Source organism: Macaca nemestrina, chromosome 8, assembly GCF_043159975.1.
Source record: "Macaca nemestrina isolate mMacNem1 chromosome 8, mMacNem.hap1, whole genome shotgun sequence".
Lineage (NCBI taxonomy): Eukaryota > Metazoa > Chordata > Mammalia > Primates > Cercopithecidae > Macaca > Macaca nemestrina.
The window spans coordinates 26,268,128-26,287,439 of record NC_092132.1 but is presented as its reverse complement, the minus strand read 5'-3'; the positions used below and the strand labels follow the sequence as shown (position 1 = coordinate 26,287,439).

Here is a 19,312-nt window from a genome sequence, read left to right as displayed (position 1 = left end):
TCAATTCCAAAATTATTCTTAGAAAACAAAGATTTTTAATTGGCAATTTTTTTTTTAGATTTTTGTAAAACGAAATAATATTGGAAAAGCTCAGTGATTCTTGACTGTAGTTTTTTGAAAGAATATTCAGCAGGACCATGTCTGATGTTTCTTTGATCATTAGGTTTTATGACTGCACGTTCCCCGCCCTGTTTTTAAGTGGCACGATTGTCAAATCTTGTTTTAAAATAGAGAAGAAATAGAATTCCAAAAGGAAGACAGAATGCAGCTAAAGAAGAAAAAAACCAGAATTGAATCAAGAATACTTTCACCCGGCCCTTCTCTAACCTTTCTTTTAAACATCCTCTGCCATAGTAATTCCAGAAATACTACATCAGCAAGTATTTTAATATCATCATGTCCATAGTATATATTCATACTCACTCACATGTTAATTTTAATACATACACTATAAGTCTGTTAAACTAGACAATAGAGCACGGGATATATATTAGCTATCACTGGCAGAAGAATACACTTTTTGGTATTTCTTTCAAGTGAATGTCACATTAGCCACGTTTCAAGGGAAGATAAAACGTTATGATAAAAAGATAACATGTTTGCTTTTCAGGAATTAAAGGAGAACTGGGTGATATAGGAGATCAGGGCAATATTGGCAAGACTGGGCCCATTGGCAAGAAGGGTAAGTAGCATCTTACTGTTCTCCAGTAGCAATTCAAAGCAAATTGAGGCTGGGTGCAATGGCTCACACCTGTAATCCCAACACTGGGAGACCAAGGTAGGAGGATACCTTGAAGCCAGGAATTCAAAATCAGTCTGGACAACAGAGCAAGACTCAGTCTCTTAAAAAAAAAAATTTAATTAGCTGGGCATGGTGGCACACAACCATAGTCCCAACTACGTAGGAGGCTGAGGTAGGAGGATCGTTTGAGCCCAGAAGTTTGAGTCTGCAGTGAACCATGATCACACCACTGCACTCCAGCCTGGGTGACAGAGTAAGACCCTGTCTCTAAAATAAATAAATAAATAAATAAATAAATAAATAAATAAAGCAAATTGAGGATACCCTTAATTGTTTTAAGGTGTTTTGTATCATAAAAAATGTCTCCTTTTTCTTCTTTTAAATTAATAATTCTGTCTTCATAGTTTGTCTCTTCCTCCCATATATAAGCATTATATCTCACAGCTCAAAAAAAAAATGAAACAAGATTTTGGAAACAGAATCAAGCATCAAGGTCTGATAGTCTTTATGTTGAATAATCTCCTGGGATCTACTTGTTGGCTACAAACCCTTGCTATGATCAAAATGATACATGATTATTAATAAAATACAAAGTAGGCAGAGGACAGTAAAATTTTCTTTTTTAATCTGAGTGGATTAACCAAAAATTCTGTGCCTATGATCTATTAACAGGATAGAAACTTGGAGCATATATGTGGATACCCATTTGTTTTCAGTCATGTCCTGATTTTTTTTTTTTTTTTTTTTTTTGAGATGGAGTCTCACTCTGTCACCCAGGCCGGAGTGCAGCGGTGGGATCTCAACTCATTGCAACCTCTGCCTCTCAGGTTCAAGCAATTCTCCTGCCTCAGCCTCCCAAGTAGCTGGGACTACAGGTGCCCACCACCATGCCCAGCTGTTTCTTTATATTTTTAGTAGAGACAGGGGTTTCACTGTGCTAGCCAAGATGGTCTCTATCTCCTGACCTCAAGTGATCTGCCCACCTCGGCCTCCCAAAGTGCTGGGGTTACAGGCATGAACCATCGCACCTGGCCCTGATCTTATACATCATTAAAGCCTGAATATTAGAAAACAGAGACAGTCACCTCTGTATTGTCTAAGCATTCCTTCCCTATCCTCCTCTCACAAAGCCCCACAATGGTAGCAGGTTCTAATTGCTCCTGATATTCAGTAATTTAAGCAAGCATTGTTTTACTTAGTTTAGAGATATGAAACTGAATGAACATAAAATTTTATTCCAAGAGATTCATAGACTATTCAGGAAGATAGAACTTTCTTAAAAAGAATTAGAGGCCCGGCGCAGTGGCTCACGCCTGTAATCCCAACACTTTAGGAGGCTGAGACGGGTGGATCACCTGAAGTCAGGAGTTCGAGACCAGCATGGCCAAGATGGCAAAACCCCATCTCTACTAAAATTACAAAAATTAACTCAGTGTGGTGGTACATGGCTGTAATCCCAGCTACTCAGGAGGCTAAGGTACAAGAATCGCTTGAACCTGGGAGGCAGAGTTTGCGTTCAGCCAAGATCATGTCACTGAACTCCAGCTTGGGACATAGAGTGAGACTCCATCTCAAAGAAAAAAAATAATAATTATAATACTGAATAACATGACTACCCCAGGACTCATATTGGAGAGTAAGGCAAGATTGATATGCAAAAGAACAGACATAGGTCTTGAAGAATAGTAACATTATGGAAATAGGCAAAATGCACTAGAGAGAGATGCAAGAGATGCTTGTACAAAAAAAGATTAGGGGAAGCTCAGTCCCATGGGTAATATAATTTCTGTAGCCTTGATGTACCCTCCATCTTTTTGTAAATGCTTGAGCAGCTGCGTAACTAAGCATGTGGCTTACTTGTCCAGCGGTATGTCCTTGTAGGCAGGTTAACAGACTGTAGTCTGAGCTTAGGCTGTGGCCTCTCTCTTCCCATCCTGTGGCTCAGTACTCCCTCTTTCTCCACTCTCCAACTCACTCATTTGAGATATTCCCTTCAGCCTGCATTCGGAGACAGGGATGAAAGGCAGTGCCACTGAAGAGAAATTGCTATGGGTGTTTCTGATCTGGTGGGTTATATTGTGTATTTCCCTGTGGTTGAAATCCTTATAGCTGGGGAAGAGCCATGTGAGCTTCCCATGGTTCAGAAGTCCTGCCGCAGTGTGTGTCTGTGATGGTTTTACCATGAAGAGTCCTCACGTGTTTCAGTCCTTCCCAAGACACAGATAAAAGCCACAGCAATGGGTTCACACGGTCATATACCTCGATAAAATTTGTGAAGGAAGACAGATTCACCTCAAATGATTAAAATAGTGCTCCTTAACATTTTTTAAAGTTACTACTCCCCTAACAAGGTTTTAAGACATATTTCTTTTCTAATTGCCCTTCCCCATGAATTTTTAATACCACCCATGGATGATATATTTATTTAGGTATTCTGTGTATGTTTGTGCTTTATATATTTTTAAAAGAGTACAATTCCATTTCCCAAAAACTAACTTGTGCATCTTTAAGTGATATTGCCCCATTGAAAAAGCACAGGTTAAGACTGCTCTCTCCTTCTGCTCCAGCTTCCCTCATCATCCTTCTTGTACTGGGCAGTTTTGGAGTGGATACAAGAATCTTCAGAGCTAGCTAAGAGGAGCTTGAGGGAGAAATGTTTAGTTTGGAGTTAATGAGATATCTTTACATAGTTTGATGTGACTTCCATTTATACTTATTGCTAGCAATTCCAATGTAGAAATAGATTCCAAGAATACTCCTACCACTTACTATGCAGCTCTATCCAAAGCCAGGATGCAAAGTGCTGAGCCAGAGGTCAGATCATCATATCAATGTGTCCTGGAGCATGCAGCCCACGAAACGTGCAGGTTGTGGAAAAGAAGCAATGGTTGAAATATACAGGGCCAGAGCTAGTCTGTGGAAAAAAAGTTTCCAAATCTAACAGCTTATATATGAAAACTATAGAGTATATTCTCAAAATTGACAATATTATTAATTGACATATATTACCAATAACAAGTTGTAATGGTGAAAGAAAAATCTGACACTACTACTAATAAAGATAAAATTCAGACTTCTGCTATAGGCCATGACAGATTTGCCTGCCTTACATTAATCTTTCTGCTAAGTATGACTAGCTGGGTCCAGAAAAAAATTTATATATTTGAAGGTATGACAATGCAACCAAAATGAATAGAACTTTAGGGGCCATGATCTGGAGGAGAAGGGAATCATACTAAGGCAAGTCATGCATTCTGTACTACCTTCCTTCCAAGTCATTCACCAGTTCGTAAGTGGGGCAGCCCTAAGTGGCTAAAAGGCTTAAGCAGAAAGTTACTGAAACTGGATTCATATTCAAGGCCTGTCAAAGAGGAGTGGCCCAGGAAATGCCCCCATATTCCCAGTTAGAACTCCAGAAATACTACTTCAGAAAACACTTAATTAAACCTATACCTATTCATGTTTTTAAAAACTATTTGCAAATTAGAAATAGAAGGAAACATAATTTGTAAAGGAATACCAACAACAACAAAAATCTACTTAAAAATGATACTCCATAATAAAATACTGAACACTTATCTCCTGAGACTGGGAATTAAATTAGCATAGCCCTCTATCAGCAATTCTAATCAACATTATGTGTGAGGTTCTAACCACAGCAAAAATGGAAGAAAAATAAAAATCATAATTGAAAATAAAGGAATTTGAGCATTATTATTTGTGGAGAACATGATTGTATACGTAGAAAGTACAAAAGCATCTATAGATAATCTATTTGTATTGATGCGTTTTTTAGATGGCTTGACATACAAAAATCAATTTTGTTTCTACATAGAAACAGTTTAAAAAGAGACATTTATAATAGTGTCAAAATAAGTAAATATGTAAAAATGAATCCAACAAAAGTTACAAGCCCTCCATAATAAACTCCACATAATGACAATGAAAGAAATTAAAAAATATCTAAGGTAATGAAGGTAAAACTATGTTAATGGGTTCAGAGACTCAATATTGTTGATATGCCAATTCTCTCCCAAATTGATCCATTGACTCAATGCTACCTCAATCAAAATCCCAGAAGTGGGTCAGGCGTGGTGGCTCATGCTTTTAATCCTATCACTTTTGGAGGCCGAGGCGGATGGATCACCTGAGGTCAGGAGTTTGAGACCAGCCTGGCCAACATGGTAAAACCCTGTCTCTACTAAAAATACAAAACTTAGCCTGGTGTGGTGGTGCATGCCTGTAATCCCAGCTACTTGGAAGGCTGAGGTGGGAGAATGGCTTGAACCTGGGAGGCAGAGGTTGCAGTGAGCTGAGATCCCCGCACTGCACTCCAGCCTGGGCAATAGAGTGAGACTCTATCTCAAAAATAAAAATAAAAATAAAAATAAAAAATCCCAGAAGTGTTCTTTTAGAATTGATAAGCCAATTCAGAATGTATGTGTAAATGAAAATGACCAAGAATACCCAAGACAATCTTGAAAAAATGAAAAATAAAAACAAAGGTAGAAGACTTAAATTACTGAGTTTGAGTTTATACATTGATTAGGAAACTAAACCATTAGAATAGTGTAATTTCATGAAGAGACAGACAAATGAATTAATAGGAAGAGTCCAGAAACAGACTACCAAACTTGATTTATGCAAAGCTGACACTATTTTGTAATGGAAGTCACAAGCTAATCAATATATAGTACTGAGTTATTGGTTATTCATGTATAAAAATAATAATCTCGATCCCATACTTAACACTGTACCTAAAATCAATGGTTTATAGATCTAAATTTGGTGGTAAACCCAAATCTGAGAGACCTAAATTTGAAAGGTAAAGCAATAATGCCTCTGGAAGTTAATATAGAGGTCTATATTTTTGATCCTATGGTAGCCAACACATTTTTAAACAGAATATGACAAAGACCATGTAAGAAAAACTAACAAATTGAAGCCTATCAAAATAAAGAACTTCTGGCCAGATGCAGTGGCTCATGCCTGTACTCCCAGCACTTTGGGAGGCCAAGGCAGTCAGGTCACCTGAGATCGGGAATTCGAGACCAGCCTAGCCAGCATGGCGAAACCCCATCTCTACTAAAAATGCAAAAATTAGCTGGCTATGGTGGCGTATGCCTGTAATTCCAGCTACTTGGGAGCCTGAGGTGGGAGAATCACTTGAACCAGGGAGGTGGAGATTGCAGTGAGCAAAGATCACGCTGCTGCACTCCAGCCTGGGCAACAGAGTGAGACTCCATCTCAAAAACAAAATAAAATAAAGAGCTTATATTCATTAAAAGATACTTCTCAGAGAACAAAAAAGGAAACCACAAAGTTGGCTATGTGCTACCTTTGTATTCAATAAAGGGCTTATATGTAAAACATACAAAGAGATTATACAAATCAGTAAGAAAAATAACTGACAACCCAAAAGAATAAAAAAGGTCAAAAGAATAGTCACTTAACAAAAGAACATATTCAGATGATCAATAAATATATTAAAAAGTGTCAACCTCATCAGGGTGATGGAAATTTGACTAAACTATGATAGTACTGCATACTAACCAAAATGGCTAAAATAAAAATGACTGACAATATCTAGTGTTGACAAGGATGTGGAACAACTGAAACTCTCATATTTTGCTTCACCATACCATGGAAATAAATATACTATTTCAATACGCAAAAAAATGAATGAAGATATGGACACAGTATTGGGGAAAATATTCTATACAGAAAAAAAACCTATATGCCAAATGGTTCTATTTATAGAAATTTCAACAACATGAAAAATTTATGGCTTGAAAACTTGTAACAGTTCTAAGTCAGTATGGTGATCTTTAGAAAGGAGGGCTATAATAATCTGCAGATGACACAAAAGCGGCTGCTTGAGGATCTTGGTATTGGTTACATGGGTATTTTATTCTGTACAAAGTCATCAAGCTGAATCTTTGTGTTGGCAAATTTTCTTTGTGGTTTTTTTCAGTAAGCGAAGTTTAATAAAATAATTTTTGGTTAACTGTGCTAAGGGAAAGATTATTATCTGACTACATTATCCCTCTATCATCTCTTAAAAATGATATTAGAAATTTGTGGACAGATAAAGTAGCAATATGAATGCAGCCAAACATACATAGCTAATAATTATGAATAAAAGCATTTTCAAGGCACAATAATTCATTTATTGATTAAAATATTATGATGTTTAGTGAATTTTGTAATGTGCCATTGGTCTACTTTTAAAATTTAGTGATTTGTTTTTATTTCTTATGATAGATATTCATTTTTACAACCACTTTTCCATTTTTAATTTTGTATCTTTTTTCAAAGAAGTCCCTTCAAATTGTATAAGCTTCAGATAAAATGCATCATGGATCTGTCCCTATCTGTATCAACTTCCTTAAACCAGTGGTTAAAGAGACAGAAAGGTATAGCCGGAAAGTGGGATGTTGGACTTCAAAATTTTTGAGATGCAGCTATGCTAAATGTGATTAAGATCTCATCTATGTCTTGTATTGCTCTGTGGAGATAGCAGAAGTGGAGGGAGAGGGTAAGTCGCTGCCATGAATAAGTCCAGAATTGAAGAACTTCTTTTTTATGGTCATTCTAGATTTTGCACTTCCCTGGATTTAGATGTGTAAGTCTTGATGGGATTCCATCTAGAAGAGTTAAAGCTAATGATCTTAAGCACAGTCTTAACCCTTGAATACAATAAGACTGCGTAACTTGGGAACATAGTAGATGACAAAGACAAGAAAGGCTCAAGAGTTTTTAGTATGACTAGCTGAGCCCCAAAGTGGATGAACGTCCAGAAATGTTGAAAAAGTAACAGTCTGGAAATGATAGGGTTAACTAACCTTATTTACTTCATGCTAATTCCTCCGGTAAGGCTCGGGTATATAGCACCTAATACATACCTTTGTCACTGTACTCACTGTCCTATCTGATTAGCTTCTCTGTTTCCCCTCATAGACTCTGAACTTCTTGGGAGAACAAATGAATGAAAAGTTCACTGGGTTTGTTTGTTTAAATAAAATAAGCTCTGTCAGGACCCTAGTATTTAACCACTTTATCTTAATGCCTATTATATATTATAGACACTTTCTCGATGTTTGTTGCATTAAGCATGAAAAACTGCCTAATAAAACTTATTACTTTTTACAGTTTGTCTCTCTTTACTACTCCGTATTCCTATAAGTACCACTTTTCCTTAATATCGATTTCCACCATTAGCTACTAAGATTTTCTTCTTCTCTAGAGATATGCCACCAAATTTGTGAGCATGTCCTGGAATTTTTTAAAATGGAGATACAATGATCCAGCTCGCTTGGATTAATTTCATTTTTAATCTGTACTTTGAAATTTATTGTCCTCATTTTTATGATTGCCTTTCTAAATTTTTTACTGACTCAGATTAATCTCAACTTTCTAGGCTGACCTTAACGTTGTCACTTGCATGGATAGGGTAGCTTTCTAGATGTCAATATTTCATTTTAGGAATAAGAAATAATAGTGATTTAGTATAGGTAAATTCCATCTCATCGCAAAATAAATGCTTTTATTTAAGGTCAATAATCCATTTACGCTGAAAGCATTATGATTTTTTTGTTTGTTTGTTTGAATGTGACCTCTAATTCTTCAACTTTCGGACAGTTATTACAGACATGGTCCCACTCATGGACCAAAATCAGTTTTTGTGGATGACTTTAAATCATAATTTGTTTTGGGGAAGTAGATATTCTAAGCTCAAATCTTCCAAAAGCTGGCTAAGTACTTGGCATGCATTCCTTTACCATAACTCAGATTCAGGAAACAGAAGTTAACATTGGTTGAGCATTCTCTGTAAGTCAAGCCCAGTGCTGATCCCATTATAAGAAAACATTACTATATCTAATTTATTCTCCTTAATGATCTCATAATTTTAAGTGCTAATTATTTCTGCTTTTAAAATAAAGAAAAGGAGGCTTAGAGAAATTAAGTAACCCGTCCATGTGTAGCCGGTAAGTGGCAAAGCCAGGATTCAAACCCTGATTTTGGGGAGCTTTCGTGATCTTTCATTGCACACACTGCTTTGGTGTTCCCATTTGTCATGAAATGAAAAGAATTCATGTCAAAATACTGAAAAGCAGTCACAGAGTTTACATCTTCTCAGAAAAAGCAGTCACATACCAATTCAAGAAACTGTTTTCTATATTATTAAGTTCTAGCTAAAGGCTACTGCTTCAGTGAAGTCTTCTCCACTCTGATCCACACCATCTTTTCTTTTTCTGAATTCCTGCCAGGCTTTTCATTTACTTCACTCTGTTAGTACATGATAGTGTCTCATCTCTTTGTTCTCTTATGTGTGTTTTGCTTTCCTTAAAAGCCCATCATTTGCCCAAGGCACTCGATTTATGCTTCTTTTATGTCCATTATAAAGCTTAGCCCAGAACTAGGATCATAGCATAACTGGAATCAACGTTCCATCTATGTTGAATTAAAAGGTATTCACATGCGAAGAAAAAATAATGTTTTAAAAAATCAAAACATTAAACCCATAGTCATACAATCTTTTAAGTGCATAATGTCTTTGATGGTGATGAGGACTGTTATTCTTTGCAAATTTTGATAACATTTTTCAAACACCTTGCTTTTTTTCATTAAACCACTGGTTAACTCATTTGGAAGCACCATGAAAGGGGAGTCAGAAATGGTTGGGCAGGAATACGAGCACTGCCATTTAATGGCTAGATGTCCTTAAGCAAGTTATTTTGCCTCTCTGATCCTCAATTTCTTCAAGTTGTAGAATGGAGACAATGATAACACTTAGTTCATAGGATTTAATGTGATAATATGTATAAGGTATCCAGAATAGTACTTGATGATTGATGGGTACTTAGTAAAATGTATATTCCCTTTCTTCCATTAATATCTCAAAATCTATTCTTACTTTTTCCAACTTACATATAAGAGAAATAAGGAATTTGCAGGATATAACTAAGGTGTGAGCAGATTGATATTACTGAGTAGGGTGTTTGACATATGTTCATGCCCAACTATATCCTCTGCTGTATCTTGAACCTGACCTTGTGCCCACTTTCATTCAGTTGCTGAAGCTTTTCATAGCAAAGCTCAAATGCTAAGCTTTCCTTTACCCTTCCACTAGAAGCACTGTCTCTTCTGCCTTCCTCTCAGAGTATATTATCTCTCTGTTCAATGTCTTTCTCACAACATGTATCATGTTCCATTGGTATAGATTTCACCATATTCTCGTTTCTTCCAAGTACAAGTTCCAAGCCTTCCTCCTGTATGTGTAAATTGTATTCTGGCCTTCAAAGACCCCCACCTTCTGTTTGGGGAGCACACGAATGACTGGCATCAACTCTAAAGAAAAGTGTCCACATGGCTCAGTTTAGAAAGGCTCAGCAAATCCTTGGGGCCCCAGCAGGCATGCCTTCTTCTGAATGATAAGAGTAACTATATAAGGAAAAGTACACATCAGACAATGATGAGAAAAGCCAATGGGTGTCCTCAGTACACACAACATGGGGCACCCTATGGATTTTAGAGTGGCTTTCACTTTTTCTCTGTTTCTGGTGAAGGATGAGGCTTGGCAGAACCTTAATACCAACTGCATTCCCTTTTGCATTGTCCCCTTGGGCCATATAACCAATTCTTTGACCACACCACATTCCTATGAGGGTAAGCCCCATACACCTAGCCTAGGTGACCTTCATCCTGTATTCATCCCTCGTGAGTTCTTTCTTATTCTTTTTTTCCAGATCACTATTGAAGCATAAACTCTATTTTACTTCTGTCAGGGTCTTCCCTTTTGATTCTCAAGAACCTCAGCCAAACATTTCTTCCTGAAAATCAAAAGCTTTTGCTTTCAATTATTGCGTCTGATGTGGGCCTCAAGAGCTTATTTTGAAGTTGAAAAAAAATTAACGTGTTTTATTCTTTCTCTCTGCTTTAAAAATCCTGCTTCTCTGAGAATTATTTTGTGGATACCTGTGAGTGAGAAAATGGTTACATATAAAGAAGTACAGAAAGGGAAAGTACCAAGATTGCTATTTCAGTATAATATATTTGACATGACTTTGCATTATTAGTATTTGCATACACACTTCACTTCTAAAAATTGTAAACTCCTTCAAGTCATAGGTTGAAGTCATGTCTCTGTATATCCTTTCAAAGTACCCAGTCTTTTGTTTTTCATAGAGTAAGTAAATAGTAAATATTTGTCTAATTAAATTGAAAAAGCACAATACATGTGTTTTTTGTTCTGTTTTGTTTTGTTTTGGAAATCCAAGGGCAAAGCCCCTTGGAATAACTTGGGGCATAATAAGTACAAAGATACTGCAGTGTGCTAACAAATTGATCAAGATTCACAAAACAATGGTATTTTTAAAATTGAAAACATGCTGAGAATTGTATTAACCTTGTTCAGAGGGCCACGTTATTAAAAAAGTATTAGTAGGATAGGTTACACAAATTCAAATGCTTCTCACAAACCCTGCTGGAATTCTATATTCAATCTAAATAAATTATGACTCATTTAATTAGTTGTGCCTGTGTAGCCAATTGAAAATCACATTATTTATAAAAACCAAGAGATATTAGAGATATTAGTTGTAGATATTGCAAATAAAATTTAAAACTGCTTTGACTCTAGATGTGAATTCACTCCTTTCTCCCTCCTTACCTCCCTCCCTCCCTCCTTCCTTCCTTCCTTCCTTCTGTCCTCCTTCCTTTTCTTCCTTCCTTCCTTTGTTTCCTTCCTTCCTTCCTTGTTTCCTTCCTTCCTTCCTTCTTTTCTTCCTTCCTTCCTTCCTTCCTTCCTTCCTTCCTTCCTTCCTTATTTCCTTTCTTCTTTTACTTTAATTTTATTTTATTTTGGTTGCTATTGTTTTTATTCAGGTGACAAAGGGGAAAAAGGTTTGCTTGGAATACCTGGAGAAAAAGGCAAAGCAGGTATGATATGTTCAATGTTCTCTTTGATTTCTAGCACCATTCCAAATTTATTCATCTCAAAAATAAATATATTTTAAATGAAAAGCAAGAGTTCTTTTAGTATGCTTAACCTTATTTTCCTCAGGCTAGAAGAAAGGGAAGAAGGGGACTTTCCTGTCTCCCTGCTGGGGACTTTCCAAGCCCTGGGGATGGGGATGATGGCACGTTTCATCCCTGCCATGCTTACTAGAAGAAGAAAGCCCAGTCCATCAGGAAGCAGCCTAATTCTTCTGGGCCAAGAGGAAAAGCTGGCACTAGGCCCTGCCTCAGCATGCCATGCCTTGCCTTTCACTAGCATCTCAACCAAATACTGGCCATCAGAGTGCAGCAGCAGCCTGACCTGATACAGACAGGACCCTGGTTACAGTACATGCTTTCCATGACCGGGAGATTATCTAGGGTTATTCTCCTGGAGCTTTATTCCCAGTGCTTTACACAGGGAAAGAAAGATTGGTAATTTCAATTGTTTTCTATTCACAGGGCTATGGTGAAGACAATTCTAAGAACTGTTTGACGTTCTTCATATTTCATATGAATATGGATAAATAAGGCCATATTTATTCCTTTGGCTAATAAAATTATTTTTAATTTTCAAGCTACCAAAGAAAAAAAATTGAAATGTTTATGTACAACAGCCATTAAATAGAAAAAGGGAATCATTTGAATTTTACATGAGTTTCCTTGTAATTCCCTCTCTGTCACAGCAATATTTGCTGGTTGTTGAAAAGGTAGGTGAGCAAAGAAGAATGAAAGACACATTAAAATCATAGTTAATCCACAAACTGGGCAACTGGCTTTTACAAACTTAAGTCGAATCTATTTATATGATTTAAACTTTGTCCTTGAAACATGCAAGCTGTATTTTAAATGGATAATTAGAATTAACATTTGATTTAATCATGAAAAGTTTCTTCTGTCTTGGAAAAACTGTCATCTAGTGAATAATGCAATAATACAAGAGAACACTGGCAGGAAATACGTTTCAAGAAAGTTATAAAAATTTTATTCTGAGATTGGGCAGACTCATTCTGTGTTCAACAAAGAAAATGCCAAATGGTCCAAAATGTGTATGCAGTGGTTTGTTGTATGTATTCTTCTTTTTAATAATCTAGTTTAGAATTGTCTTATAGTTCATTCAAAATATTTACAAAGATATATTCTGAAATTCTATCAATAATGTAAATTGGAAACCTTATTTTAAATAAAAGGTTTAAAGTATAGCCATTCACAGATATGTAGAACCAGACTAGAAAACGATAGTGAATATTGGAAAGAGAGCAAATGTTCCTTTCCACTGGTCTGCATGTACTTCAACATGAATTCACAGTTTTTGTCATTTAAAAGGTACCGTCTGTGATTGTGGAAGATACCGGAAATTTGTTGGACAACTGGATATTAGTATTGCTCGGCTCAAGACATCTATGAAATTTGTGAAGAATGGTGAACATATTCTCTTTTGTGTTATGTATCTATTGATAAATCTCTATCAACACTACAATTCCAATACTCTTAGGTGGAAATATCTTGAGTTGGACAAAGGGCTATTGAGATAGTGTCACCAGCTTAAGGGTCTTCCAAATTGCTAATTATCCACTAAGACTCCCCCAGGACACCTCAAGTCCACTACATATATTTATATGTATGTGCATTGCCTATGGGAAGAGAAAGACTTTCTTAGGTGAGGGGAATGGAGAAAAGAGCAGAGTGTGGCAAGCTATGCTGTAAGAATAAAAAGAGACATAAGAGTCAGAACTAGCATCTCAGAAAAGAGAGGTAATAATAACAATATCTGCTTTCTTGAGTGCATGGAATAGTGAACAACTACTAGCATTATCTCACTGAGTTCTCATAGTTGTTTATGTAGTATGTAGATACTATGATCGAACTAAAGCTTAGAGGAAGTACCTTGCCCATGATACAGACCTAATGAGCAGTAGAGTAGGAATGTATTACAAGCTTCTCTGACTCCTCTATCCACAATACAAACATTATGTGTTTATCCATTTTGCAACTTCCAATATTGGTCATTTTTGTTATCCCTTGTCCATTTTTTTAATAGTAGTTATCAGAAAAGCCCTTGAAGTGGAAAGGGCTTATGTATTTTCTTCTGAAATGGTATTAATAAGGTAACTATTATAATTACAGTTAAAATTAGTTTCTTTTTCATATACTTTCATTTATTGTAACTCAGCTATATTTGTTGTACATTGTTGGAATCACATAGATGCTGTCTCATGTTCATCCTCATCTTGTAACACTAGAGGCAAAGGAAATACTTGATATTAACTAACCACACTAATTATAACTCTAGTTATAATCTGTACTGCAGATTCTGTCTCTGATATGACTTAAACTGTCGTGAATAAGCCAGACCATACAGGGAGAACATAGAGCAATAGTTCTGAACATTTTAGTGGTCATAGATTTCTTTGTGAATTAAAGTTATGGATCCTAAAATGCGTATATAGAGGCCCCTGACACCCAAAACATACATGCCATATTATGAGTGAAGGGTGATTCTCAGTCTCCAGTTCTGTCCTGAAGCTAACTCAGTAGCTCAGTCTTCCTCTTGTACCTGGGATGAAATATGGACAAACCCAATTCATGTACATGTTCACAGCGCAGGAATTTGGTCCAATGTGGACAAATATCTGTATTATTCCTACATCATTTCAATAAGCATTTACCATTCCTATAAGTATTCCAGGCACTGAAGCTAAAGAGTGTCAAAGACATGGTCATTGTCCTTAAGACATTCACAGGTAAGTAGGAGAGAAATGCGACAAACGATGAGACTAAAATGCGTTGAGTGCTAGAAGGAGGAAGTGAAAGGGGCAATAGAAACACAGAGAAGAGTGACTGCCATGTCTACACAAGGGCATTGGAAAGACTTCCTATAGGAGGATACATTTCCACTGAGATCTAAAGGATAAGTAGAAGTTTGCCAGGTAGAAAAGAATTTCTAGGCATAAAAGGCATGGAAGTACAAGAGAGAAGGGTCTGCTTGTGTGGTCACAAGTAGAGCTAAAGCATCAACAATGTTGGGAAACATAGTATGAGATGGGCTGGCTGAAAGTTCACGTAACACGTCTTTGTCAACTTTGTGCTGGCCAGGTGTGTGAGAAGTTGAAGAGAAAAGGAAGGGAGAACAAACGGTAGATATTTGTTCTCTATTTGATAACTAGAGGTGGGGGTGATTAAATCTGTGACTACCTCATAATAGGACTTTGAAAAATAATTCTTGAATATTGAATAAATAAATGTAAATATGGCAATATCGTGTAATTCTATTACCTTTTATCTTTTTGTGATACATAATGATACTCCTTTTTTTCTCTCCCTGCAGTGATAGCAGGGATTAGGGAAACTGAAGAGAAATTCTACTACATCGTGCAGGAAGAGAAGAACTACAGGGAATCCCTAACCCACTGCAGGATTCGGGGTGGAATGCTAGCCATGCCCAAGGATGAAGCTGCCAACACACTCATAGCTGACTATGTTGCCAAGAGTGGCTTCTTTCGGGTGTTCATTGGCGTGAATGACCTTGAAAGGGAGGGACAGTACGTGTTCACAGACAACACTCCACTGCAGAACTATAGCAACTGGAATGAGGGGGAACCCAGCGACCCCTATGGTCATGAGGACTGTGTGGAGATGCTGAGCTCTGGCCGATGGAATGACACAGAGTGCCATCTTACCATGTACTTTGTCTGTGAGTTTATCAAGAAGAAAAAGTAACTTCCCTCATCCTACGTATTTGCTCTTTTCCTGTGACCATCATTACAGTTACTATTATCCATCCTTTTTTTTCCTAATTATACTACATTTGATCTGAGTCAACACAGCTAGGAAATGCTAAACTAAGGTATGGAGCCTCCATCATCATGCTCTTTTGTGATGATTTTCATATTTTCACACATGGTATGTTATTGACCCAGTAGCTCACCAGGTTACATGGGTCTTGAGAGAGAATTTTAATTACTAATTGTGCACAAGATGGATGGTTGTCTAGATGTCAAATGAGTTGTTCTCTTGGTATTTGCTCTACCATTTCTCCCTAGAGCACTCTGTGTCTATCCCAGTGGATAACTGCCCAGTTTATTGGTGATGATTAGGAAGGTTGTTGATGATTAGGCTAACCTGCCCTGGCCCAAAGCCTGACATGTAGAAGGGCTTTCTGTGAGCAATAATAAGATCTTTGAATCCAAGATGCCCAGATCTTTTACCAGTCACACCCTATGGCTATGGCCATACTTGGAAGTTTTCCTTGTTGGCACAGATAGAGAAATGCTTTAACCCCAAACTTTTATATGGGGGACTTCTAGCTTTGTGTCTTGTTTCAGACTATGTGGAATGATGAATACTGTTTTTGTGCTTCTGATCTACCAATTTCACTAACATATAACAAGTAGGTGCTTTGGACACCTTTCTGTAGGCCCACACCTTAATCTCAGGCCCCTATATAGTCACACTCTGATTTAAGAAAAATGGAACTCTTGAAATCAAAAGAAAAAAATGGGAAATTGTTCACAAACAATATTAGTTATAGTTCTCTTGCTAAATTACCCACTGCTATTAACTTAACTTCATTTTTATTTATCTTAGGTTTACCTGCCTCAATTTTATTCACCTTAGGCATGGGGAGTGAGGGAAGGAGTTTGTGAAGCCTTAAGAAAATTCTGGAAGCTTCAAAGTGCTACCAACATTATTTCCAGGCCCCATCGTCCTTGCCTCTAACATATCACTCGTGGTGACATTTCATGGGAGGCCTTTTACTCTTCATAAATATATGTGCTAAAAATCCTACTGGAGATGTCCCTTCTAATATTCTGAAATCACAGAAACGTGTGAGGTACAGAATTTGGAACATGCCTAGAACTCACATTTACTGAGCTGGTAAAATTCTACCTTGAACTGTAGATCAAACCTCAAAGCAGCTTTCACTAGGAATTTAAAAATAAACAGTTCAAAGATGCTGCAGATCATCACCCTATAAACTGCTACTCCAGTTCTGGTTTGTGACATATGATTAGACTGTTTCAAATGCTGGCAAAATGGTTAATGAAATAAGAGAAACAGATCAACAACATATGTTCACCTTAAACCATCTGTTCATGATTTCACCCATGACTAACTGGTTATGAGATAGGATTTAATTAGGTTATTTCTGTGGGTTCAACAAGGGCCATAAACTCAGATCCTACAGGGGCCAGACAGATGACATATACAAATGAAGTGGAACAGGTGGGGACCCTAGTGCACTGAGCACAGCTTGCCCTTCCAAAGGAGCCAGCTGCTCCTCAGTGGCTGCTACTAGTGCTAGGAAGGACCCAATCTTGCTACATTTCAAGAGAAGTCAGAAAGCTGGGAGTTTGTAACATATGTTCATATTTTAAAATGTTGGCAACTAATTAATTTTTAACTCAAATTTTAAGTCATATGGGTTAAAAATTAAAATTAAAGATTAGAGGTCAAAAGTCTTCTAGCTAAAATTGTCATCATTTCATGTCTTCTGGAGGAAGGTTCAGAAGGTTCTAACCAAATAGAATGTCATTAGGATATGATGACATCAAACTCAAGATATCCCATTAATACCTTATTCAATTCAGCTTAATAGGAATTTGTTATATGTTTGATATTTATCAGGTTACTAGTTTAACTCTTTTGAGATGATAGCACATGACATTTAAAGGCAGAAAGTTTAATGCAAATTACAAAGCAGGACATCAAATCAAAGCCAGTTTCCTTGGATAGAAAGCCATCCAAGATTATGAGGAATGAAAATCTAGAAACACCTGTGGGAAAAAAATCTCATATATAAGAAGAGAGGAAGGAGAGACATGCAGCAAATGTTGCCTATGGGCAGCTTCATGTTAAGGATCCATGTTCTGATTTGTTCTAAGCTCCCAAAGTGTGAGTATTTATTGTGTGTACTGTAAGTGCTATTATTATTTACTGTGAATGTTATAATAGTTCTTTCAATGACTCATCTTTTCTGTGATGCTTCTAAGAGAAGATACCAGAACTTCAACAAATAAGGTATATCCTGCAACCTTGCCTGAAAGAAATTTTGAAGACACCACAAACTTAATTAAAATTATTATGAAAACTCAAATTTGTGAAGCACTTTGTGCTTTAAAAAATGCCTTCACATATCATTTTTCATTTGATTCTGATAAACTCTGTGAAGGACGAAAAGCAGTCACTTTTACTGCCACTTCCCAATGATAACACTGAGGTCCAAGGAAGCTAAGCAATTTACTAAAATCAGCTCACATATAAAAGAAATTAATGCCGTTAACCTGCTGATTGAAACGGCCAATGCAATGTCTTCTCCAATTTCTGTGCATTGCTCATGTATTGAATGGAAATTCATCCACAATGGTCTTGTTATAGTAGGGCTCAAACAACTTATCTGTACTACATTCCAAAGTTAATGATGAGGATTAATTAACAGAGATGCTGGATACAGCGACTTGCCTTACACATTTAGTGTTCACTGTTTTGTTTTTCAATTCACAAATGTCCGCATAGGCATTAGTATTGAGGAGGTGACTTACGGCAGCCACAGTACAATTCTGCAGATAACTATAGATATAGGGCAACCAAAACAGATATATAAAAATCAATTCTGTTAATCTTTTCAAAATACCATCTCCTGGATTCCTGGACTTTTTGATGAGTTTTTCATGTCTCTATCTCCTTCAGTTCTGCTCTGATGTTAGTTATTTCTTGTCTTCTGCTAGCTTTTGAATTTGCTTGCTCTTGCTTCTCTAGTTATTTTAATTGTGATGTTAGGATGTCGATTTTAGATCTTTCCTGCTTTCTCCTGTTGGCATTTAGTTCTATAAATTTGCCTCTCAACACTGCTTTAGCTGTGTCCCAGAGATTTTGGTACGTTGTGCCTTTGTTCTCGTTGGTTTCAAAGAACTTATTTATTTCTGCCTCAGTTTTGTTAGTCACCCAGTAGTCAGTTATTCAGGAGCAGGTTGTTCAGTTTCCATGTAGTTGTGCGGTTTTGAGTGACTTTCTTAATCCTGAGTTCTAACTTGATTGCACTGTGGTCTTAGAGACTGTTTGTTATGACTTCCATTATTTTGCATTTGCTGAGGAGTGTTTTACTTCCAATTATGTGGTCAATTTTAGAGTAAGTGCAATGTGGTGCTGAGAAGAATGTATATTCTGTTGATTTGGGCTGGAGAGTTTTGTAAATGTCTATTATATCCAATAACAAGTTCTGAAATTGAGGCAGTAATTAATAGCCTACCAACCAAAAAAATCCCAAGACTAGACAGATTCATAGCCAAATTCTACCAGAGGTACAAAGAGGAGCTGGTGCCATTCCTTCAGAAACTATTCCAAACAATAGAAAAAGAGGGACCCCTTCCTAACTCATTTTATGAAGCCAGCATCATCCTGATACCAAAACCTGGCAGAGAAACAACAATAACAAAAATTTCAGGCCAATATCCTTAATGAACATTGATGTGAAAATCCTCAATACAATATTGGCAAACCAAATTCAGCAGCACATTGGAAACCTTATCCACCATGATCAAGTCGGCGTCATCCCTGGGATGCAAGGCTAGT

At 36.8% G+C, this 19,312-nt stretch overlaps 1 protein-coding gene across 4 annotated transcripts in view; it reads left to right on the top strand.

The window, feature by feature from the left end:
- LOC105468538 (collectin subfamily member 10) overlaps positions 1–18,333 on the top strand; it is a 145,768-nt gene extending 127,435 nt beyond the window's left edge. For 3 of the 4 annotated variants that reach the window (XM_011718767.3, XM_071067435.1, XM_011718766.3), the window contains exons 3-6: positions 611–682; positions 11,630–11,683; positions 13,067–13,162; positions 15,069–18,333. In XM_011718767.3, the coding sequence (XP_011717069.1) occupies positions 611–682; positions 11,630–11,683; positions 13,067–13,162; positions 15,069–15,460 (614 nt within the window). In that variant the 3' untranslated portion in view covers positions 15,461–18,333. The remainder of the gene's footprint in view (positions 1–610; positions 683–11,629; positions 11,684–13,066; positions 13,163–15,068) is intronic. The other variant, XR_003015150.2, reaches the window with a different exon arrangement.
- The last annotated feature ends 979 nt before the right edge of the window (positions 18,334–19,312 follow it).